We start from the raw sequence: 24,303 nt of genomic DNA, 5'->3' as shown, positions 1-24,303 counted from the left end.
CTGCCCGAACAGAACCTCTTCCGCCCGCTTGCAACATGGCTGCCGGGCGCTCTCGGTCCCGCCGCCCCGGGCCTTCCCGCGCCTAGCAGCCACTTCGGGGCCCAAGACCGCCCCTTGGTGGGGCCGCCCGGGAGAGCCGGCCGGGAGGCGGGGCGGGGCCCTCGGCGGGGACGCTCCGCTGCCGCCCGACCCGGCCCGGCCGCGGGAGGCTGGAGCGAGCGCGGACCGGAAGTCGCGCCGGGCGGCGGAGCCGTTAGCGCAGCGTGCCGGAAGTGGCCGTGGGCCGGCGTCCGGGCCGCGCCCGCAGTGAGCAGAGTCCCTCCGGCCGGCGACGCCATGGAGCCCGGAGCGGCCGAGCTGTACGACCAGGCCCTGCTGGGCATCCTGCAGCACGTGGGCAACGTCCAGGACTTCCTGCGAGTGCTCTTCGGCTTCCTCTATCGCAAGACCGACTTCTACCGCCTGCTGCGCCATCCGTCCGACCGAATGGGCTTCCCGCCCGGGGCGGCGCAGGCCCTGGTCCTGCAGGTAACGCGCGGCGGGCGGCTCGGGCCCGGGGCCGGGTGGGGGTGGGGGCCGCGGAGCCCAGCCTCAGTTCCCCCCCCCCCCCCCCTCCCGGACCAGCCTCCCGCGGCCGCGCCTGCGAGTAAGCCGAGGCGCCGTTCGGGTGTCGAGTTACCGTCCCGCGGGAGCGGGCCTGGCTCGGCGTTCGGGGCGCTTGGAGGTGCCAGGACGGCCCGGCAGGGAGGGGGGCCGAGCGGGACGCCCCGGGGGCACCTGTGCGCCCCACAGGCACGACGCGTGGAGGCGGGAGGGGGGCCGCGGAGTCGGCGGTTCGAGGCAGTGTTCGCCGTCCTCCTCTCACGTGGGGGCGAACTCGCTGAGCGCTGGACGGGCGTCGAAGTCGACCGGGTGCCCAGGAGCGTCCCCGTAGTAAGCAGGTGCTACACCGCAGTTGCCGCAGGCATTGGAGGCGCACAGTCCGAGTGCACGGCTCCGAGTCTCCTGCGACGTCTTCCTTCCTGTCGGGGAGACAGAGCACAGACAGGGACAGAACTGTGTGAGGCCGGTTGTGTGACAAAGCCTATTGCCGGGAAGGGGTCAGAGACGTGGTGTGGAAATCAGGAAAAAGGGCTTGTAGGGGAGGTGGAGTTTTTGACGGGATTGGAAGCAGGTTTTCAGCCAAGCGTTGAGCCTGGGTAGATGGAAATGCTGGTAATACCTCCCCGGGCTTTACAGATTGTGTACAGCCTGAGCGAGTGGTCAGGCCGTTACTTTCTCGGTGGAGTGTCCAGTGGTCAGGCCGTGACTTTCTTGGTGCTCCTGTGGAGAAGCGAAAGCTTAGGGTGTTTGAGTGACTACTGAAGATGAATCGGCGGTGTTGGTACTCTGGGTCGAAACTGAGGCTGTTTCTCGTGCCTTTGGTGGCTGAGTGTCATCTGGGTGATCAGAGGACCGTCAGAGATGGTTTCTGGTAGACTCCTAAGGGTAGCTTATCACTTTTATGCAAGCCCCAGGGAAACAGGGTTGAATTTTATGTGAGATGAGGGTGCCACTTCGGCAAGGTTAGGTGATTGGATGGAACTTACCGTAGAGCTGGAACTCGGAACTTCATCTTTATGGGTCCAGATCTTAACATAGTAGAGCGGGAAGACTGTTGTTTGGGGTGACAGTAGCTTGCAGAAAAGATGTGGAGGAGAAAGGAACACTTACTGAGCAGCGGGTATGTACTGGTTAGCGTGCTGGGTGTTAACCTTGTTTAGTACCAATATTCTGAAAGGTGGGTCTTTGCCCTTGTCTCACACACGAATGGGCAGAGGGAATTCATTTTTCTAGTAACAGGGATGAAGTATGTCCGTACCTGGTGAGCAGTGTAAGGAAGAGGAGGTGGGAAGGGAGGAGTCACAGATGACCCGTGGTTTCAAACTTGGAATAATCATGCACTAATTGAACTGTCCCCTGAGTTTAGGGGGAAAAGCTTAGTTTCAGACAAGTTAGGATTGAGATTGCAGACAGGAGTCCCTGCTGGCAGGCTCTGGAACCACGGAATGGAGGAACCAGAGTGGTTTGAGGGGAAGAGAAGAGCCGAAGGTGGAGGGCAGCATTTTGAGGGGTGTCCCCAGTGAAGGGATGGGAGAAGCAGGAGGCTGCCTGAGCAGCAGTAAGGGAGGGGAGGAAGTGGGCAGGGCAGTACCCAGGGGACACTTCCTAGTGATGGTTAGGAGGAGCGGTGTTTCTGCAGTTTGTTCCCAGCAGTCAGCAATGCCTTAGGGACTCTGAAGAAGCAGATGTTCCCAGGGCATTTTGTTGGGTGGGTGGGGGTGAATCCTGGGGGGACTGTTCTGGCCACAGAGGCATTTGGCAGGAGACTCGTGAGTTCAGTGTTGTACGGGAGTTCCGTTGTGGGTGGGACATTAAGATGCTGAGTCCCACTGAGTAACTTGCTGTGGCACGGTGTTCCTTCCTGGTGTTGTGTCCTCCTGACCCCCCATCCCTGCTCGTTTGCCTCTTAGGGGTTTTCTTCCCTGCACCTGACTTGATGGCAAGAGACCCCTTCCTGAGGTGGGCAAGAGACCCACCTCAGGTGGGTGGTTGGAGTCTGTCCTGAACATAGGCAAGCAGGGCTCAGATGGGAGTGCTGGGGTGCTCCATTGTGGAACTTGAAAGTGTCCTGATATATTGAGGTTGGACTGTTGGTGTGATGCACGATTCTTTCTCCTAATTCTAAGGGCTTGGCCAGCCTGGGTGCAGAGCTTGAGGGACGACCTTCAGCAGGAGAGATGCACGTGCAAGTTGTATTCCTTGCCGTGATATTTTAGTGTATTTTTTGTTTGTTTGTTTATTTACTTAGCATGCGTGTGAGAGGGAGAGAGGGAGAGAATCCCAAGCCGACTCTGCGCTGTCAGCACAGAGCCCTATGTGGGGCTCCATCCCACGAACCCTGAGGTCATGACCTGAGCCGAGGTCATGACCTGAGCCAAGATCAAGAGTCAGACACTCAACTGACTGAGCCACCCAGATGTCCCTTTTATGTGTTTTAAGAACAAAATAGTTTACAGTGACACTTCATTCATTTGATACTTTTTGCTTTTCTTGGGTCCAGTTTGAGAAGCCTGCTTAGTAGAAGGTCTCTTGCCCCAGAATCAGGAGAGCCTCCCCACTTGTCCTCACCGGACCTGCTGGGAGGGTCGTCTCCTCTCTGTCAGTAGAGAAGTGGATTGGAGGTCACAGACCTCTCCTCCAGCTCCATGGTGCTGTGGTCGTACAGCAGGCGCCTGGGTCTGTAACGACTGGAACCAAGGACAGGGGAGGCGGGTGGCAGGTTAGAGGAGGTAGGGGGCTGAGTCAGCAGAGGTGGTGGATGCAGCGAGGAGTACCAGGCCCAGGGGCTGGGGAGGTCCCGGGGGGTGAGGAGACAGAGTCCTTGCTGTTCCTTTTTTTTTTGAAGTTAGGATGAGGGTCTCGGGTGTCCGGAGCTGTATGGCTGTGAGGGTGAAGTCAGGTGTTGCAAGCACGGGTGTGAAATGTTGTCGGGCTCAGGTTCTCTGAAGGAGTAGAAATGGGTCTGGAATTGTTGCCTTGTTTCAGCTTTAGGGTTTGCTTCTTTTTGCCGACGTGGCCTTTTGACGTCAGTGTTCTTGTAATATTTTTATTTTCCTCTTTTGCCTGCAGGACTCAGACAAGACACTTACCTCCTCTGAGCTTAGTGTTTCCTCATGTTGGAAATGTCAGTGCTGTCTTCCTCACAGCATCTTCGGGAAGGTTTTGGGGAATCCGAAAGCATTTGGCATAGTTCAGTAGTTAGTTAGAGACCTTTTGTTTTGTCTTTCTGCTCAGCACATGGAACGTGGAACATGATTATTTAACGTATGTCTGCATTCCTGTCCTTTGGAAAGGGACTCCGACCTGCTTCTGACCATTCTTCAAGAGCAGTTTTAGGTTCAAGGCAAATTGAAGGGGAAAGTACAGAGGTTTCCCATGTACCTCCTGTCCCCTCAGCCTCCCCCATTACCTGCATCCCCACCAGATGGTGCCTGTGGTACAGTCGATGCACCTGTGTTTCGTGTCAGACTACCCAAACCATAGTTGGCTTTAGGGTTCAGTCTTAGTGATGTCATTTTATGAGGTAGGGACAAGTGTTTAACTGGTGTCTGTCACACAGAGTATTTTTCATGCCAGGAAAATCTGCCATGTTCCACTCATTCCTCCCTCCTGCCTCGTTCGTGGCAACCACTGAACTTTTTACTGTCCTGTGGTTTTGTCTTTTCCAGAATGTCATAGAGTTGGAATCCTACAGAACATGTATGGGCTTTTTTGATTGGTATCTTTCACTTGGTGATATGATTTAAGTTTCCTTCTCATCTCTTTATGGCTCCATAGCTCATTTCTTCCTAGTGCTGAGTAATACTCCACTGTCTGGACAGACCGCCATGTGGTATCCATTCACCTGCTGAGGGACATTCTGGTTGCTCCCAGGTTGTGGCAGCTACGACTGAGGCTTCTGTGTGGACCTGTGGGGAGCAGGGCTGCTAGCTGGGCCCCTCCAACCTCCCAGGGAGGCTCTCCCAGTCTTCCCGCCTCCAGTTGCCAGAGGAGCAACCCCCCCCCCCATGGCCCCACCCCTCGGAGCTCTGGTCTTGCCCCTTGTAGCCCCCAGGGTAACACGTTCCTTTTCTTCAAGGTCTACCCGAGCCCCTTCCTTCCAAGGAACTTCCTAGATTTCTGGGACCTGCAGCGAGCATCTGTGCGCCCACAACGAGGTACCGCAGCGGTTCCTCACGGTCTCTCCCAGTGGCGCTGTCGTGGACGGGTCTGTGCTAGCCATGTTGGAAGTTGTGTGCGCCCTTGAAAGGTGCATACGAAATGCCATGTTTCTTGTGTGCTCTTCAGGTGGAGAGTCTGAGCGCTTGTGTGGGTGTGACTGTCCCAGAAAAGAGTAGGGGCTGGTCCTCATACCAGAATGTTGAGTTCGTAGAGGGTAGGAGCTGTTACTTGGATTTTTTGTGTTCCTTGTTTGTTGTAGACACGGCGTGGCTATCTGGGGGATGAAATTCCCACGTTTTTTAAGAGCCACACCCCTTCCACCTGTGCATTGTGGGAAGACGGCAGCTGTCTGGTGACTCTGCTGTACTGAGTGGGTTCAACTTGATTTCCTGTTTTCTCTTCTTGAGTCTGAATTGTTGGCGTCTTTACAGCTCTTGCTACCAGGACGGTGTCTTCTTCCCGTGGCAAGCAGGTCTCACCGGGGGCTGTAAAAAGAACTAAGGACAGGTGAGACCATTTAGTTACGTGTCCTTTAGACCCAGAAGTTGGCCGGTGGGCGCATAGGTGCCATGAGCGTTGGCTTACCTGGTTTCCCTTCTGCGCATTTGGAACTCCTGTTAGAGATTCCTTCACGGCAGCTCCTGGTGAAGTTGAAGTGCGTTTGCGTTTTGCCAGGGGGAGCACGTCTGTGGTCTACTAGTTTTCCATTCTCTACTTACCACGTTTGACCACCTTTGCATGGCATGTGTGGCCCAGTACCGGTCGGGAAACTCATGGCCAGTTTGCTGTTTGATTGTAGGTGTTCACAGCCTTTGAGCACATGGCGCGCCAGGATGACGAGAAGAGGAGGAAGGAGCTGGAGGAGAAGGCCAGGAGGAAGGAGGTGGAGGAGGCCGCGGTGGCCGCAGCCGAGCAGGAGCCAGTGCCGGCCGCGGGGCAGGAGGTGGAGGTTGGCCCCAGCACAGACCCTGGGCCTCCAGGACCACCGGGACCCCGGGACGCTGAGCCGGCGGCCCCCAGCTCGGTGGAGGCAGAGCCTGCGGGAGCGTGTGCAGGTGCCACGGAGGCTGCGAAAGGGCCACCAGCCCTTCCCAGGTAAGAATTCCTCCTTTGCGGTTTCTTTCTTGCTCGACATCCGGTGGGTGGCATGGTTGTCCCTGGTTCCTGCTTGGTACCACACCGACTCTCCACGTTTAGGTCCCAAGCTGCGGTGCGTCCCAGTAGTGTGCCCATGTGGGGCAGGAGGCCAATCTGCTTCTGTCCTCATCCTCTTGTCCTCCCCATAAGGCGGGGCCATGATCCACCCCACTTGTGCAGCCGGGTGAGAGCTAGAGCCGGAATGAGAGCACCGGGCTCCCTGATTCAACCCGCCTGCCTGTGTGGAGGCTGTGTCTTGGTGCCGTGGGGACATGTGCCCACTGTGTACCTGGAGTCCCCTGGGAGATGGCCATGTCGTGAATGGGGTGGTTGGCAAGTAGCCAACCTGTGTGTCAGCTTTCTCTCCTGTGGAGCAGAGGTGATAATGCAGCACCTGCCTCGAAGTCCTCTGTGACTGTCACTTGAGCCTGGGGTCTTGCAGCCTGTGTGTGGCCATGCTGGAATCCCCCCGTGCCTGGGGCCATACTCTCCTCCCTTTCTAGGGGCTCTATTTCCTGGCGCTGAGCAGGGCTACACCGTGTGAAGATCTGGCACCTCCTTGTGTGCAAGCGAGGTGGTGGCAACGGCTGCTTCTGGCCTCCTCTCTTCTAGCACAGCCCGCTCTCCACCTCTGTCCCTTCTCCCCCGTAACTGCTCCATGCTCTTCCCTCTCGTCGCACTCTCTGCTGCAAGTGAGAGGGTCTGTGAATGGAGCTCTTCGGTAACAGTGACAAGCAAAGCAGACAGCCTGCGGCGACACAAAATGTAGGGTAGGGAGGGTTCGTTCCATGAGATTAGGTGGGCGAGACTACGGGGTCATGACAGCCGTACTAGGTAGGGGGGCTCACGGTCAGCAGTTGTCGGGGCAAGCCTGTTGATGAAGACGAGCAGTTCTTGCAGGTGGATCTTGGGTCAGAAAGGGGCAAGATGGGGGGTGCCTGGGTGGCTCAGTCGGTTAAGCATCTGACTTCAGCTCAGGTCATGGTCTTGCGGTTTGTGGGTTCGAGCCCTGCGTTGGGCTCTGTGCTGACAGCTCGGAGCCTGGAGCCTGCTTCGGATTCTGTGTCTCCTCCTCTCTCTGCCCCTCCCATGCTCGTGCTCTATTTCTGACGGTCTCTCAATAATAAACACTTAAAAAATTAAAAAAAAAAAAGAAAAGGGGGCAAAATGGGGCCTGGAAGTAGAGGGGTCTTGGCAGAGAGTCACCAGGTCTTGCCGTTTCCTTCCTCCTCTAACGTTTCCTGTAGTGCAAATCTGCTGGAGATGAATTCCGTCAGCTTTTATTGGTTTGCAAATGTCTTTCTTTGATGCTGATTTCTGAGAATACTTCTGTGGTCTGTAGAATTCCAGATAACTTTTTTTCTTCAGTGTTTTAAAGAATGTCGTTTCATTATTTTGTTGTCTTGTGATGAGAAGTGAGTGAGTATTCTCTGTTCCCCTTGGTGGGTCCCCTCTCCCAGGTGCTTTTAAGATATTTATCACTAGTTTCAGGATCTGATTACAGCCTCCTGCGGTGTGGTGTTCTCCGTGTTTGTACCCTGGGGGTTTCTCAGCTGCCTTTTGCCTCTGTTGCATTTACACCCTTCTGAGATCCTTAGTGCCTCCTTTGGAACAGTGTCTAACTCCCTGTCTTCACATTTACTCGTTTCTCCTTTTTAGTGTCTAACCTTCAGTTAAATTCATCAGCACGCTTTTTATTTTCCAGCTCTCCAAATTCCTATTCATTCTTTTTTATGGCCTCGATCTCTACCTTCATTGTTTTTCTCTAAACACATTCCATATCTCATAAACATGATAGCTGTGTAAAGCCTTTATCTGCCAATTCCATCATCTCTGATTTCTTGGTTTGTTATTGGCTGTTTGCTATTGCTTTCTCCTGATTTGGGATTACATTTTCCCACTTCTTGACATATCTGGTAATTTTTTACTGGATGCCTGACATTGTTGATGTTATGTAGCTGCATCTCTGGATTTTGTTTTCTTCCTTTAAAGAGTGCCAAGTTTTGTTCTCATTTTTTTTTTTTTTTTTTTTTTTTTTTTAGGTTTATTTACTTGAGAGAGAGATAAGGAAAGAATCCCAAGCAGGCTCTGATGCAAGGCTCTGACTCAGGGCTCCATCCCACGAACCATGAGATTGTGACCTGAGCTGAAACAGAGTCCAGGACCATTAACTGAGCTACCCAGCCGCCCCTGTCCTCACAGTTATTTATCACAGATTAGTATGATTTTTCAGAAGCATGTTTTTCAGCTTTGTTGGGGGTGTGTCTAGAGCATCTCTTATTCCAGGGCTATCTCAGTCCCAGTCGGGATCGCACTCCAGGGGCGCCTGTTTCCCAGAAGCTGTGTTCCCTCCCTGTTGGGGTTGCACTCATGTGGGGACAGTTGACTGTTTGGCAAAGACTCAGAGGGACCCTGGGCAGTTTTCTGAGTTTTTCTGTGTGTAGCTGCCTGCTTCCTGTGGTCTTTGCATAAAATGTTTGGGTATCAGACGGAAGACTGAGCGTACAGAGTTACTCATGTTTATAGACTGTCTTAAAAAAGGTGACCAATGTGGGTGTCGTGATGGCCCATTATACGTGGTGGCCTGGTGGGCCCCATCCCAGGGGTCGCTGTGGGGCATTCTGTGGAGGTCACCGGCGCCCGTAACCACTGGACTCCAGGTGAGGGACATCATCCTTGGTGACCTGAGTGGGTCTTATCAGTGAGGTGAAGCACACTGGAAGCAGGGCAGAGGCTTCCCCGAAGCAGGAGACATTCACACCGTGGAACAGCTTTGCCCCATTCCCAGAGAGCCCGCTTGTGGCCTGCCAGCCACCACAGCTACATGAGCCCGTTCCTCGCGGGACTCTCCGAGTGTCTGCATGGCGTGCTACTGGTCGTGTCTTTGTGGATGAACCCTGCTGCACACAGATACTCCTGTTGTATGATGTTATGTGAGAAAAGCAGTTTTCAGTGTGATGCCGAATTTGAAAACCGTGAAGTTATACGCACGCAGAGAACACAGCCTTCGAGGGGATAAATGGTGAGTCCTGGTTATCAGAGAGTGGTGATTTGGGTTTTTATTATCATCTTTCCCCCCTTACCGTATCTTCTGAGTTTCCTACAATGAGCATACGTTTTGTTTTACTAAATTTTTTATCTCATTTTTAAAACTAATTCAAAAAGCTTTTTTATTTTTTTTTTTTAATTTTTTTTCAACGTTTTTATTTATTTTTGGGACAGAGAGAGACAGAGCATGAACGGGGGAGGGGCAGAGAGAGAGGGAGACACAGAATCGGAAACAGGCTCCAGGCTCTGAGCCATCAGCCCAGAGCCCGACGCGGGGCTCGAACTCACGGACCGCGAGATCGTGACCTGGCTGAAGTTGGACGCTTAACCGACTGCGCCACCCAGGCGCCCCTCAAAAAGCTTTTTTAAAAGAGGGGATTTGTTTTTAATTTGTGGGTTAGGGTTCGAATGGCTGCTTCATTCACATGTTGAGACCCTATTTTTCTGTTCTCGAACCTACAAGTTGTATTCTGGGCTGGAATCAGCCTGAGTTGTGCAATTTGCGCACCAGTGTGGGTACAGAGTGAAGACTGGGGTGTGTTCCGGGATCCTTGGCCTCGTGCCGCAGGACCAACCCTTCCAAGGATGGGCACCTTCTTTGCCTTCAGGTCCTAACTGGCTTTCCGTGAGCGGATCAGGAAGTTGTGGCTCCCACGTCTCTCATTGGAGCGGAGCCGCAGGGCTGCGGCAGTCCTGGGGAAGGAATGGAAAGCCACCCTTTCCCGGTTCTGCCGTTAGTGGCACCCCACGTCCTTCCGGTCAGTGCTCAAGATCGCTTGTCCTATAAACGGTAGCTCTCTGGGGTTGTGCTAAGTAGTGTAATGACATAGGGGCCCTGCCCAGTGTGGGCCGTCTGTTCACAAGCAAGTCACCTGCACTTTGGGTCTGAGCTGGCTGATTTCTGCTCCTCCTGTTTGCCACCCGTGTGCTGGCAGTCCTGCCCGGATTGGCAGTGATGACGGGAGACTCTCCCTTCTCTCGTTGGACAGGAAAGTCACATATACATTTACTGAATTAAACAGATTCAGCATAGGCACCAGGGAAAAACCAAGTAAGAGAGTGAAAACCTATATCTTTGTGTCTTATGTGTGTATGTTTGTCATCAGTTATTGGTTGTGGATGGTAGAGGGATGTTTTGTCTTGCTGTGATGTAGTTCACCCCGCAGCACAGTTTGCTCGTTGGCAGTAGTTACTGACTTCTGCAGGTGTGGTCTTGTGAGCGCCATCGTGCTTCAGACAGGGTCCCACCCAGTCCCCCATCTGGACCTATGCCAACCACGGGTCTGTTCTTTTTTTAATTTTTTTTTAATGTTTGTTTATTTTTGAGAAAGAGAGGCAGAGCATGAGAAGGGGAGGGGCAGAGAGAGAGGGAGACACAGAATCCGAAGCAGGCTCCAGGCTCTGAGCTGTCAGCACAGAGCCCGACACACAAGCTGTGAGATCATGACCTGAGCCGAAGTCAGATGCTTAACCAACTGAGCCAGCCAGGCGTCTCCATGGGTCTGTTTTCTTCCCCCCAATTTTTGCAGTCTATGTTTTTATTTGTCTGTAATTGCATACTGATTTTTATCTTAAAGCCACACATATGGGGTTTTTTTGGTGAATGAGGGGTTATTTGAGGGAAACTTGAATTGGATCTAATTTTCCCATGGCTGTGAATTTCATTCTCGATGCTGCCCTGCTGTCATTGTCAGGACTTTTCCAGTGAAGTTCAGGAATGCCCCTCCCTGCTGCTTAAAGTGCTTAGTTTTGTTCTTTAGCGGAGAGAGGACGTTTGGGCGCGCAGATGTCCCTGTGCACACAGCAGCTTAGCATTGAGAACATGTCTGTGTCTGCAAGGAGCGTCCACAGTAAAGACTGGAGGAGGTACTGCCCGAGTCCTGGTGTTTGCCCCGTGCGTGGCCCTGTGCCCTGGGCTCGGAGGACTCCCGGGGTGCTGGGCAGCTTTCAGAAATGCCGCCCGCATCACTGGTTCTGTGAAAGGACAGGGGCTGAATTCCAGTAGCATCAAAGGCCTCTGAGGCCCCTCTCGGAGCCCTGGGGGTCTCCCCTCTTGCATTCCGGGTCTGGGGTCTCCTGCAGCCCCCCTCTTGGCCAGCAGGTGGCGCTGTAGGTAATGCAGTGATGGTTGCTTTGGCTGGTGCTGGCGAGCCTACTGGAATCCGCAGAGGCTGTGCCTTGTCTGGCTTTTGCCTTTAGAAGTCACAAACAGAACTCTTTAAAAGAGAAGAAAATAAAGGAATAATTATCAGGGAGTAAATGATCACTTGGAAATAGTGTCTCTGCCCTTAGAGCTGTGCCTGGATGAGGGACAGGGTGCTCCCAGGCTGCCCATGTTGAGGGTGGTGTGTGCCCCGGGAGCATCCAGGCCATCCTTCCCTGCGCAGGAAGCACTCTACTGAGTGGCGGGGGGTGGGGGGGAGGGGGTCTCCTGGAAGAGTGTGGTGCGCTGGACAGCTGCTTGCTGCGGTCCCTGGTTTTGGTGGCATGGCCCTTGTGTCCTGCTGTGGGACAGATCCAGGTGCTTCCTGGGATGGGGACGGAGTCATTTGGAGGAGAGCTTTCAGGTTTCCTAGCGGCACTCTTGGCAGTTGCTTTGTTTCTGTCCCGGTTTGGCTGCCCCCAGACCCGGGCGCAGCCCCCTGTTCCTCCGTGCTCCCGTCCATGCCCACACTCAGCAGAGCCTCCTGGCCGTCTGTCCTCATCTCATGGTCCACTCAACGCTGGTGGTTCCGCCGTGTTTCAGCGTTGGGGCAGCAGCCTGCTGGACATGTGAGCTGAGCCCGACAGGTGTACTGACTCGGTTTCATAGCGTGTCTCCCGTGGTCCCGTGCCCTAGGGGTGCTGCTTCCTGCCGGGGCATCCACTCCTGATGAGCTGGCTTCTTGGCTTTGTCTCTAAACGGGTCCTTTGTCTGTTGGCCCTGGCCTCTCCGGGTGCCCGTGGCAGGAGGCCCCTTGCCAGAGTCACATGGACATGCCAGAACACCACCCCGTGTAGCCGCCCCGTTGGCTGCATCACACCTGCTGAACGCGGATCCCCGCACATAGTGAGCGGGCACGAGCTTCTGCGAACAGTATTCCTTCTCTCACATGAGCCACCCGTCTCTCTCTCCGGCCCATCTGGGGTGGACGCTGCTGTCGCCCTCCAACCATTCGCTCTGAAACTGCCCCTTCTCCGAGCCCCCCTCACGTGCCCTCCACAGGGTATGAGTTCTCCAAATCCAGAGAGTCTGATTCAGGTTGTTGGTTACGAGTACTTTTTTTCTTTCTAGAAGCTGCAGTTTTGTCTTTGTTTTGCAGTTAATTTATAGCTTACTGGCTTCATCTTTAGAAGAGGTTGGCCTGTACATCTTAGAATAGTGACTTGTACTGAGTGCATTGGGTACTGAAACTGTGTGGGAAAAGTGACCTTGCATCCTGGCCTGTGGGGTGGAGGCCAGGGGGAGCGCATCTGTGTGTTGGGGGGAGGCGTGTGGTAACCCGGGGAGCTCGTCCCCCTGGAAGTCTGCTGATTTTTACAGATAGAGGGATTGGGATGTAAGTGCCGAAGATTTGCTTAAAACCTTGTGGTTAGAAGGCAGGGCCAGCATCAGTGGGACTCGAAGCCTTAAGTATTTGGTGCTCTCCAAGGCCTGAACTTGGATGTGTTTGCTTTGCTGTGTTAAGAAAAAAGTAGCTGGGGCACTTGGGTGGCTCAGTCAGTTGAGCGCCAGACTTCGGTTCAGGTCATGATCTCACAGCTTGTGAGTTCAAGCCCTGTGTCAGGCTCTGTGCTGACAGCTCAGAGCCTGGAGCCTGCTTCGGATTCTGTGTCTCCCTCTCTCTCTGCTCCTCCCCTGCCTGTGCTCTCTCTCTCTCTCTCAAAACTAAATTAAAAAAAAAAAAAAAAAAAGAAAAAAGAAAAAAAGCAGCTATTACCAGATCTGAGAAATACTTTTCAGAAGTAAAACAACCAGCTTGTAGTTAAACATATTTCTAGAACATTAAAGAATGTAACGTTTTATGCTAGCTGCTTTTTTTTTTCATTGAAAAGGAAATATATGCACCTTGCCAAAAACGCATCAGGTAGAATTTAAACACGGAGGAGAGCAGACAGCGTGTCATAAGGAACCCACACACACTTGTTGCCGGCCACCAGCCTCGGCACCTGACACGGCCCCCTGTGGAGTCATTTTAAAACAAATTCTGGGCACCTGGGTATCTCAGTCCCTTATGTGTCCAATTCTTTTGATCTCAGCTCAGGTTGTGATCTTGCAGTCAGGGGATTGAGCTCCGCATTGGGCTCTGTGCTGAGCTTGGAGCCTGCTCAGGATTCTCTCTCTCTCCTCCCTTGCCCCTCCCCTGCTGGCGCGCGTGCTCTTGCTCACAAAATAAATGAAAACAACAAAAAGCAAATTCCACTTCATCTGTCAATATTTTCTTTTTTTCTTTTTTTTTTTTTTAGAATAGTTTGTTTTTTTTTAAAATTTTTTTTTTACCGTTTTATTTATTTTTGAGACAGGGAGAGACAGAGCATGAACAGGGGAGGGTCAGAGAGAGGGAAACACAGAATTTGAAACAGGCTCCAGGCTCTGAGCTGTCAGCACAGAGACCGACGCGGGGCTCGAACTCACGGACCACGAGATCATGACCTGAGCTGAAGTCGGCCGCTTAACCGACTGAGCCACCCAGGCGCCCCTGTCAATATTTTCAACTAGCGTTTAAATTTCCAGCTTTCTTCTATGCCCTACTTTAATAATAAAGATTTGTTTAAATCTGTAAATAAGGCTCCAGCCACATACCATTTGTAGCTGACCTACTTATTTTATTTTCTCACAGTTGATTTGTTAAAAAAAAAAAAAAAAAAAAAGAATCAGGGCACTCAGCTGGCTCAGTTGGTGGAGAACTTAGCTCTTGATCTCGGGGTCATGGGTTCAAGCCCCATGTTGGGCAAAGAGTGCACCTAAAAATAGCAAACAGGTTGTTGGTATGTTGTTTCCCGCTGCTTGTTATAGGGTGAAGTAAATTGGCAGTTACGTTTTGGGTGAACATTTTGGAAAGTTACAAGAGTGTGTAGTGGAAATGAGTTCTCCCTAATAGGAACCATTGTCCATACTTTCTTTTGTGAAATGCGCATGTTCTCTACAACTTTTATTTTTTACGTTTACGTGTATACATATGTCTGTGTTGTGTCCCTCATCACATATGCTGTGCTGCGTGTGGACTTTCTGTTTCACCTGCAAGCGTGCTGGGGTCTCCCTGCTGCCAGGCACTCTTCTCGCTTGGGGGCTCTGTTGTGTCCTCACGGCCCCCACGTCACGCAGGTAAGGACCCGCCCGAGCTGGGGCTGCGTTGGAGATGAGCAGAACCTGGGTTTGCCTTTGGTGGGGAGGGCAGTGTTCCACTACACAGCCCACAGCCCTGCTGTCGTGTAGCCCTCCCCGCTCCCCAGCTTGTCCTTGAAGTCACTTGTATTTGGGGCTTTAAAAGCTGACTCCTGGACCCACCCCTACTGATCTGATTGAATTGCCCTTGGTGGGAAAGGTGGGGGAGAAGCATGTGTTGCGATTTTCAGGAGCTTTCCAGGTGACTCTGTTGCCAGGTTTTCTCCTGACTGCCTTCAAGTATTCCACCTGGTGGGTGTAGCGTCACTAACCAGGGCCCCCGTGGGGAGTGTAATTAGGTGGTTTCTGGTCTGCTGCCGTCACCGATGATGCTGCAATGAATACGCTGTGCGTGTTTCTTGGAAAATGTGTATGAATATCTGTTGGATGAATTCCCGGGACAGGAGTTACTGGGTCAGAGGGTGCAGTGTGTAACTGTGACGGGTATTGCCGTATTGGCCCCAGAGAGAGTACCAGTTTTCCTACTGCCAGGCTCTTGGTGGCACCTGACCCACCCTGGACGCCCACCGAGGCCCTGGCCCACCGCTTGGCCACTCTCGCTTTGTTGCGTTGTTTTATCTGACATATGTTGGGTTCTGATTGGCTTTGTGTATGTCGCTGTGTTTTTTTTCCTTTTCTGTTCTGTTTACTCACAGGTATTAAATGCTTTGTTTTATTTGTTTGCCAGGACTAGGCTATTTTGTTTACCAGCACTTTATTATAACACGTTTTCGCACGTGGTGGACTAGTGGTTTATCTCCCTGTCCCCTGCCCACCGACCCCCCAGCTTTTCTGGAAAAATTTTCCATGTAAAATTCTGTTGAAATCTTCATTGAAATACATTAAGTTTATGTTTTACATTAGAGGTAATCGACATTTTTACATTATTGAGTCTTTTTGTTTGAGAACAGGCTATGTCTTCATTACTCGTCCTGTTTTATGTTCCCCTGTAGAACGTCAGTGTAGTAAGACTTTGTCTTCTCTGGCTGACGTCATTGTAAAAATGCAGCATATGACACAGGGAACATGCGAAGTATGTGTTAACTGACTGTTATCACCGAGGCTTCCAGGCAGTGGTAGGCTGTTACTAGGTAAGGTTTTAGAGAGGCAGAAGTCAGAGGTGGATTTTCCACTGCAGGGAGCAGTTGGCGCCCTTAACCTCTGCGTGGTTCAGGAATACAGAATAGTTAGTATCTATTTCTTAATAACAACTGTATTTAGTAATAAGTTATATACATTTTTAACATTTAGAATTTTAAATGTTCCTGCATTTTTTCTCGCCCTTGAAATTTGCCCAGCGCACCTGGAAGGATGGGGCTGATGGTTGCTGAGGGAAGAGCAAAAGAGGGGCTGGTCCTGGGGGCCTCGGGTTGGGCCAGGGCTGCCTTGGGTCTGAGGGGCTGAAAGCCGCGTAGGGGCAGCCTGGCCTGGTATAGCGATTCAGCAGTTCCACGTATCATCAGTGCTCATCATGACCAGTGCCCTCCTTAGTCTGCATCAGCAGTTTCCCCTCTGCCCCATTGACTTCCCCTCTGGTGGCCAGCAGTATGTTCTCTGTAGTTAAGAGTGTTTCTCAGTTTGTCTCTTTCTCTGTTTCTTTTGCTTGTTTTATTTCTTAAATTCCACATATGAGTTAAATCATGGTATTCGTTTTTCTCTGACTTATTTTGCTTCGCATTATATTCTCTAGATCCATCCCTGTTGTTGCAAGTGGTTAAGATTTCATTCTTTTTTATGGCCGAATAATATTCCATCATGTATATATATCTCATCTTTATCCGTTCATCCATCGATAGATACTTGGCTTATTCACATAATTTGGCTATTGTAAATATGCTGCAGTAAACATAGGAGTGCATATATCTTTTCAAATTAGTGTTTTCATAGTCTTTGGGTAAAATCCCAGTAGTGGAATTACCGGTTCACATTTCTATTTTTAATTTGTTGAGGAACCTCTATACTCTCTTCCAGAGTGGCCGCACCAGTTTGCCTTCCCACCAACAGTGCTCGAGGGTTCCTTTTCCTGCACATCCTCACCATGTTTTTTTGTCTTTTTGATACTAGCCATTATGACAGGTGTGACATGGGATTTCATCATGGTTTTGATTTGTATTTCCTTGATGATGAGTGATGTTGAGCATCTTTTCATGTGTCTGTTGGCCATCTGGAGGTCATCTTTGGGGAAATATCTGTTCATGTCTTCTGCCTATTTTTAATTAGATTGTTTGATTTTGAGGTGTTGGTTTGTATAAGTTCTTTATATATCTTGGACACTAATTCTTTATCTGAGATGTTATTTGCAAATATTTCTTCCCATTTTATATGTTTTCTTTTAGATTTAATTGATTTCTTTGCTGTGCAGAAACTTTTAATTTTGATGAAGTCCCAATAGTTCATTTTTGCTTTTATTTCCCATGGCTCAGGGGACATATCTAAAAAAATGTTGCTATGGCTGATGTTGGAGAAATTACTACCTGTGCTCTTCTCTGGGATTTTTTTTTTTTTTAAGTTTATTTATTTATTTTGAGACACAGAAAGAAAATGTGAGCAGGAAAGGGGCAGAGAGAGAATCCCAAGCAGGCTCCACGCTGATAGCAGAGAGCTCAATGCAGGCCTTGAACTCAGAAACTGTGGGATCATGACCTGAGCTGAAATGGAGTCAGATGCTTAAGCAACTGAGCCACCTACACGCCCCCCTCCTTCAGACTTTTGATGGTTTCTGTCTCACATTTAGATCTTCCATCGTTTTGAATTTATTTTTGTGTATGGTGTAAGAAAGTGGTCCTGGTTCATTCTTCGGCATGGTGCTGTGCAGTTCTCCCAGCACCATTTGTTGAAGAGACTTTTTCCAATTATATATAGTTTACCACTTTGTTGAAGATTAATTGACTGTATAATTGTGGATTTATTTCTGGTTTTCTGTTTTGTTCCACTGCTCTGTGTGTCTGTTTTTGTGCCACTACCACACTGTCCTGACTACGGCTTTGTAATATAATTTGGAAGTCTGGAATTGTGTTGCCTCCAGTTTTGTTTTTCTTTTTCAGGATTGCTTTGGCTCTTTGGGGTCTTTTGTGGTTCCACACAAGTTTTAGGATTGTTTTGTTCTAGCTCTGTGAAAAACACTGTTGGTATTTTGATGGGGATCGCATTAAACGTGTAGATTGCTTTGGGTAGTATGGACATTTTAACAGTGTTTGTTCTTCTCATCCAGGAGTATGGAATGTCTTTCCGTGTGTTAGTATTGTCTTCAGTTTCTTCCATCAGTGTTTCATGGTTTTCAGAGTACAGGTCTTTCACCTCTTTGGTTAGGTTTATTCCTAGATATTTTATTATTTTCAGTGCAATTGTAAATGGGATTGTTTCCTTAATTTTTCTTTCTGCTGCTTCATTATTAGTGTATAGAAATGCAACCAATTTTTGTACGTTGATTCTGTGTTCTGAGATTTTACTGGATGTGTCAGTTCTAGTGGTTTTTTTGGTCGAGTCTTGCAGGTTTTCTATATAGAGTACCATATCACCTATAAGAAGAAGTTTGACTTCTCCTCGCTGCATTGGATGTCTTTTATTTCTTTGTGTTGTCAGATTGCTGAGGCTAGGACTTCCAGTACTATGTTGAATAGAAGTGGTGACCATGGACATCCCTGTCATGTTCCTGAACTTAGGGGAAAAGCTCTCAGTTTTTCCCTACTGAGTATGATATTCTCTGAGGGTTTTTCCTACGATGGCCTTTATCATGTTGAGTTATGTTCCCTCTAAATCTACTTCGTTGAGGGTTTTTATCAACGAACGGATGTTGTACTTGGTCAAAGGCTTTTTCTGCATTCATTGAAATAATAATATGGTTTTTGTCCTTGCTCTTAGGATGTGATTTGTGAACAGTGAACCACCCTTGAATCCTGGGAATAAATCTCATGTGATGGTGGCGAATGATTTTTTTTAATGTACTGTTGGATTTCATCTGCTAGTATTTTATTGGGAATTTTTGCATCTGTCTTTGTCAGTGATAACGGTCTGTAGCTCTCTTTTTTAGTGGGGTCTCCTCTGGTTTTGGAATCAGGGTACTGCTGTTGGCTCTGTGGGTCTTGTCCACTCTGTGTCCTGTCGCCTGGAGCATACCTGGCACATAGTTGGCACTCATACCAGTTGAGCGAATGAATGATTCCGGTTTAAAGTCACATTAGAACATGATAAACCCTTGAGCTTGAGCACATCTGATGGATGTCATGACCTAGTAACGCTCGGCTTCCCTCGAGTTTTCAGAGTAATGGCGCTTGCCTTACGCCTGCTCTCTTTCTCCTGTCTTTTATGGCAACTCTGTGTTCTTCAGCCTCCCTGCTGGGCCTGGAAGCCTCTGTGGCATTTCCCGGAGAGCCTCCCTGGTGGCATGAGCCGCAGCAGGCCAGCGCCCTGGACGGTGCGCCAGGGGGCCCGTCTGAACAGGCCTCAGGCTTGTGAGCCTTCCCTCGGGAGCAGGAGCGATCTGGCCTGCACGCGTCCTCCTGGAAGTGGTGTCCTCTTAGAAGCCCACAGTGGGTGGCAGGCAGAGTTGGAGCATCCAGGGGGTGCTGACAGAGGGTGTGTGGCGGCCTGGTTGCACCCCTTGCCGCGAGGACCCACGGAGGAGGCCCTGTCAGATGGCCGTGCTGTGAGCCAGGCCTGGAGGCCTGGGTCTGGGGCGGCGGAGCAAGGCCAGCGGGTGCTCTCCTGCTGCTTGTTTCGAGGTCTCTGAAAACACTTTGTATTTTTAGATTATTTAGATTTGCTGAGAAACCTGTTACAAAGATCTTACAGAGAGTTCCCACATCCCCAGATGCCAGTGTCTTCTGTGAGTGGGGGCTGCCCAGGGCTCATCTGAAGGCCGCCTTCCCACACTGCCCCTGGTCCCTGCCCGGCTGCCACCCTGGTCCTCATTCCCCTGGCCCCCGGAGCAGCTACTGCTGAGGTCCCAGACTGGCTTGTGCAGGTGCCCATGGGGCTGTCCTGTGGAACAGCTTCTCCCCCCTCCCTGCTCTCTCAGCTGCCCATGTGCTTGTGTGGACGCGTCTTCACTGGTGTCCGCCTCTGGTTCTTTTGCTCAGGGTGCCCCATCCTGTGGACTTGTCCTGTTGACACGTTTTCACAGTTTCTGAGCATGTGTCCGTGTTGTCACGCCATGCGGTGTGCAGATCCTCCTGCACAGTTCCAGAACCGGGAGCTGGAGCCAGGCCTGTTCATGCCCATTGCCTGGTCTGGATTTTGTCACCCGCTGAAACTGTCCTCAGCTTTTCACTTCCCAATCACAGCCCATGTTCCCTTTTGTAAATGTATGGTGCGGGCTGGAGGAAAATGCATTCACATGCCAGTCCCATGTTGCTCAGCCGCTGGCCTCTGGGCCACTGTTTCCCTGCATGCACTGGGGGGAAGCCGTTGGCTTCCTGGCTCACCCGAGGGGCGTGTGAGGCAGTGCTCGGGCGTGGGAACCTGGCTGGGCCCGCCGCTCTCTCTCAGTGGTGCTTGTGCACTGAGCGTGTGGGTCCCTTCGTCTCTCTTCAGGAGCGCCAGCCCAGGGGGTCTGCTGACCGGAGGCGGTGGAGATGGGTGGCGTGTCATGGTCCCTGATTGTATGAGTGGTGCTGTTTCCCTTGGGCGGCACCGTCGTGTTGCAGGGTGGGAAGGAGCTGCTTCCCTGCACGGGTGTGGTGTGGCTGACAGTGGGCGGAACCTGGGGGGGGGGGGGTCAGCGAGGGGCTGCAGGGGTGTGGTGTGGCTGACAGCAGGTGCAGCCTGGGGGGTTGGTGAGGGGACGTTGGAAGGAAGGCAGCCAGTGCCCTCAGGTGTCCACGGCAGTGGCCCCAAGTCCCCATGTGCTTGCATAGCATCTTCAAGGGGGGGGGGGGGATGCTCCCTTCCTGGCACCTGTAGGGTGGGGGACAGGGGAGGGGCCGGGGTTGGTCCCCCACCCCCCCGGGCCCCGGCGCCCGGCCCGGCCCCCCCCTCCCCCCCCCCCCCCCCCCCCCCCCAGCGTCCCTGTGCAGTCAGACTCCCTGAGAGCTTTGTCTGCTCCAGCGCTCTGCAGTAAGTGGGCGGTGGGACTAGCTGTGACCTAGAAACACTTGAGCGTTTTCCAGGAGGCCCCCGGGAAGCAGAACACGGGAGGAGGATGTCATTTCTGATGCTTGTGCCCTCTCCCAGGAGAGCAGACTTCGGGTCCTCGTTTCCTTTTGTGGCCGTGACCCCAGTGCCTGTGCCCCGGCATGGTGGGTACTGCACAGGGTGGGCGTGGCAATGACGGACTTCCTGACCTGCTCCCGGGTGACTGCCCACCCTGCGCCCTAAACAGGAGGACCCCCGAGGAAAACAGGTCCCAGGCTCTCGGAACAACAAAAGCAGTAGAGCCTGCGTCAGAGTCAGGAAGAAAGGGAGCAGTCACCCCCCACGAGGGCCCACAAATGTGCGGTCCCCTCTCTGGCGGGTCAGCACGGCCCTCTCTGGTGACAGGGTCCTCTGTGGGATGACAGGGCCATGGGGAAGGGCTCCGCCGAGCGTGGTCCTGGGACGAGACTCTGCGGGCCTGGCAGCCCGTCCCGGCTGCGGGCCTGTCTGTGCCGGCATCGTGTCCCTGCTCTGGATCTCTGCTTGAGCGCCTGGGGTTTTGCTGCTGTAGCCCTTATTTAGATCTGTTTCCATGGTAGCTCTCCAGCCTTGGAGCTTCCTTTTTCCTGAAACGTAGGTTTTTGTTGGCAATTTGGAAATGCTGCCTGCAGATACTTGAAGGGGCCGTGGTGGTGGAAGAGGGGGTGCAGTGGGGCTCTGTCTGCTTCACTGGGACCCCTGCCTTCGTCTCTCCATGGAGAGGCCTTTTGGGAGATGCGTGAGGGCACAGGATGCCGATGCCTCCCCTGCTCGCCACGGGTTCTGCATTCTGGACCAGCTTTGGGCTCCACGCCTGAGTGAGCAGGTGTGGTTCTTACACCCCTGCCCACACGGGGCCTCCCCCCGTGCCCATCTGCATCCCTGCTGCCCACGGTATGTCTTGCACGAGCATCCCCATCGACCTCGATGCTGCGTGTCCTCCAGGGTGGGTGCCCAGTGTACTCTGCTGGGCTGTGCTCCACGACCTGGCCTTCTTCTGGAATTCTGGCAGGGTGGGGACTATACAGATGACCACAAGGTCTCCAGAAGTGACCCGTACTCATTGGGGGAAACCCGGAGATACGTATTTAAACAAGACAAAAGGATTAAAAGCGCCTCTGACACTGGTAATGACCATTATGTGTTCTCTGGTTGCTGGGGTCGTGCCCAGCTGGGCCCCCACTGAATGTCGGCCCCTCTGTCCTGCAGACACTCAAGAGTTAAAGCTTTCTGGTGTAGACGTGAGTTATCTGTCTGCACCCTTACCCCGGGGGTCCTGGGATAGAGTGATGCGTTCCCATATCAGCTGGACCATGGGGCCTTTTCTTTCCCATTTAGCCTGCTGTCCCCTTGAGGGGCACTTGTCTGGAGAAGCCTAAAGTAGATTTCGTCTAGAAAGTAGATTTCTTTGCAATTTGTCATGATCTTTCCTTGACACAGGTGATGAAGCCGCTCCTGTGCAACTGTAGATGCACTTGTGGTCATGGTGCTCCCACCCGTGAAGGTGTGGACTTAAGAGAGCATGGTGGTTCTAAGACGGCCGTGGATACTTTTGAGTCTGTGTCCCTCCCCAGTGTCACTTGGCGCATGTGGTCTGCCTGCTGCGGTGTCCTGGGCGTCACTGCTCCCTGTGGGATCCCGTGCCCTCTCCTTTCCGGGAAGCCGGCTCTTCTCAGGGTTCAGGGAACCATGGCCATGCGTTCCAGGTTCCCGGGAGTGCTGTGAATGCTGTCTCCTTTCTGTGGCGGTGCTGTCTCGTGTCTCTGGGGTGACCTGGGGTCGGGGGGGATCTGTGCCGGCTGTGGTTCTGTGTCAGCGGAGCCCCTGACACCAGGCATCTGTCCTCCCAGCTGGGCCTCATGCCCCCTGCTCCGGAGCTGGGCTTGGAGCCTTTCCCCCACTGTCACCTGCTCGTTCCCTTGAGTGTATAAACTGGCTGCCCCATACACACGTGTGCACACGTGCAAACATGTCTGTGAACCCAGCAGGCCCTCACCTCTTAGGTTTCCTCCCTGCTCCGCCCCTCACACTCTGCCTTCTTTGCACACCCTCTCCACTCTCTGAGCTCAGGCCTTCCTGGGCAGTGTCCCCTGCTGTCCCTCCTCTGTTGGGCAGTCTCTGTGGGGACTTCCCTGGACCTGCCTTGTGCAGTGGGGGCTCCTTCCTTTCCTCCAAGGCAGCCCCTCCCGTGCCCTTGCTCTCGTTCCATTGTCCTCTTGCACATGGGCTGTGCACATTCTTGTGCGTGAGTGTCACTTAAGCTTGAGGCGTGAGGCCTGCAGCCCAGGGTCCAGGCCATGTTCTCAGGTTGTCAGGCACCGAGAGTATCACCCTGCCTGGCCTGTGCTGGCTCTTTCCTCCCTAGAGGAGGGGGACCCTGACGCTGCCTCTGCCCATCCACTTGGCAGGGTCCCCGCGGCAGCCCTTCCCTGAGCCGTGTGTCCGCTCTCCACCACACTCTGTGTCGTGGGGACTGTCCTCAGTGTCTTGCAACTGTGACAATGGGGTTGAGCCCCGTGTCTGTCGGGTATCTCCTGACTAACTGTGAGCTACCTGGCAGGGGTCCAGGGAGACAGGCCCCCTGAGCCAGCCTGCTGCGCCACACGCATTTGCGGATGTGGTTGTGAAGTCTCGGCCGATGGCATTTGTACAGGCCAAGCACTGCCACAGATGACCACCTGGAACAAGGTGTTCCTCAATGAGAAATGACTGGAAGCTTCCCCAGGCCCCCCATTTTTCCCACTGCCCCCCAGGTGCTACATTTGTGCACCCCATTCTGGTAGATGGGCACCCCAGCCCCCTGTGTGGATGGCTGTGCACACGTGTGTGTGGCATTCTGTCCCCACCAGGGGACCACGCTGCCAGGGGAGCGCGCTACACTGTCCAAGTTGTACTGGCCCGAGAGGGGCGCGTGAGGTTCGAGTGTTTAGTTCTCTCGCGCATGAGGTGTTGTGTTTCTGTGCATCGAAGGGCCCTGGTATCTCTTTCTGAGAGTGCTCCTTATGTCTTCCGTCCATTTTCTGTGGGACCTTCTTATCTTGTACTTCGGTTTTTAAGAGCTCTCCGTACATACTGGGGAAATTCGATCTTCATCTGTGATGTATTTTTCTCCAGTTTGTCTGTTTTTATTTAAAAATTTTTTTTAAATGTTTTTATTTATTTTTGAGACAGAGACAGAGCATGAGCAGGGGAGAGGCAGAGAAAGAGAGGGAGACACAGAATCTGAAGCAGGCTTCAGGCTCCGAGCTGTCAGCACAGAGCCCGACACGGGGCTCGAACTCATGGAGTGTGAGATCATGACCTGAGCTGAAGTCAGACGCTCAGCCAACTGAGCCACCCAGGCGCCCCTATTTAAAATTTTTAAACTATTCATTTATTCATTTATTTATTTTTGAGAGAGAGAGAGACAGAGCATGAGAGAGAGAGAGACATGAGCATGGGAGGAGCAGAGAGAGGAGGAGACACAGAATCTGAAGCAGGTTCCAGGCTCCGAGTTGTCAGCACAGAGTCCGACACAGGGCTCGAACTCACAAACTGTGAGATCGTGACCTGAGCTGAAGTCAGACACTTAACTGAGCCACCCAGGTGCCCCTAATTTGTCTGTTTTTATTTGTCTGATACTGCTTGTGATAGTTTTTTCTCCAAGCAAAGGTGTTTAACATTTAAAATGCTATAAAATTCATCCTACCTTTATTTTCTTTTGTGTCTGGGTTTTGAGTTAGAAAGGTTTCCCTACACTGAGGTTATGAAGGATTTCACCCATTTTTCCATTTTGTGCTTTATTTTATGATTCTGTGAAAGTGACCTGGTGTGGTGTCACTTTTCTGTTCATGCCTGCAATCCGTGTGCTCTGTGTGTGTGTGTGTGTGTGTGTGTGC

At 52.2% G+C, this 24,303-nt stretch overlaps 1 protein-coding gene across 3 annotated transcripts in view; it reads left to right on the top strand.

Annotated features, from left to right (window-relative positions):
• Positions 1-47: 47 nt before the first annotated feature.
• Positions 48-24,303, top strand: part of NUDCD3 (NudC domain containing 3) — a 62,745-nt gene continuing 38,489 nt past the window's right edge. The window contains exons 1-2 of one of the 3 annotated variants that reach the window (XM_040454968.1): positions 48-528; positions 5,564-5,859. In XM_040454968.1, the coding sequence (XP_040310902.1) occupies positions 337-528; positions 5,564-5,859 (488 nt within the window). In that variant the 5' untranslated portion in view covers positions 48-336. The remainder of the gene's footprint in view (positions 529-5,563; positions 5,860-24,303) is intronic. The other 2 variants (XR_005784545.1, XM_040454967.1) reach the window with 2 other exon arrangements.

The sequence above is a fragment of the Herpailurus yagouaroundi genome, unplaced genomic scaffold (assembly GCF_014898765.1).
Source record: "Herpailurus yagouaroundi ecotype Mexico unplaced genomic scaffold, PumYag 214, whole genome shotgun sequence".
NCBI classification, from domain to species: Eukaryota; Metazoa; Chordata; class Mammalia; order Carnivora; family Felidae; genus Herpailurus; species Herpailurus yagouaroundi.
Note: the sequence above shows the minus strand (reverse complement) of the source record. Positions and strands in the feature narration are given on the sequence as shown.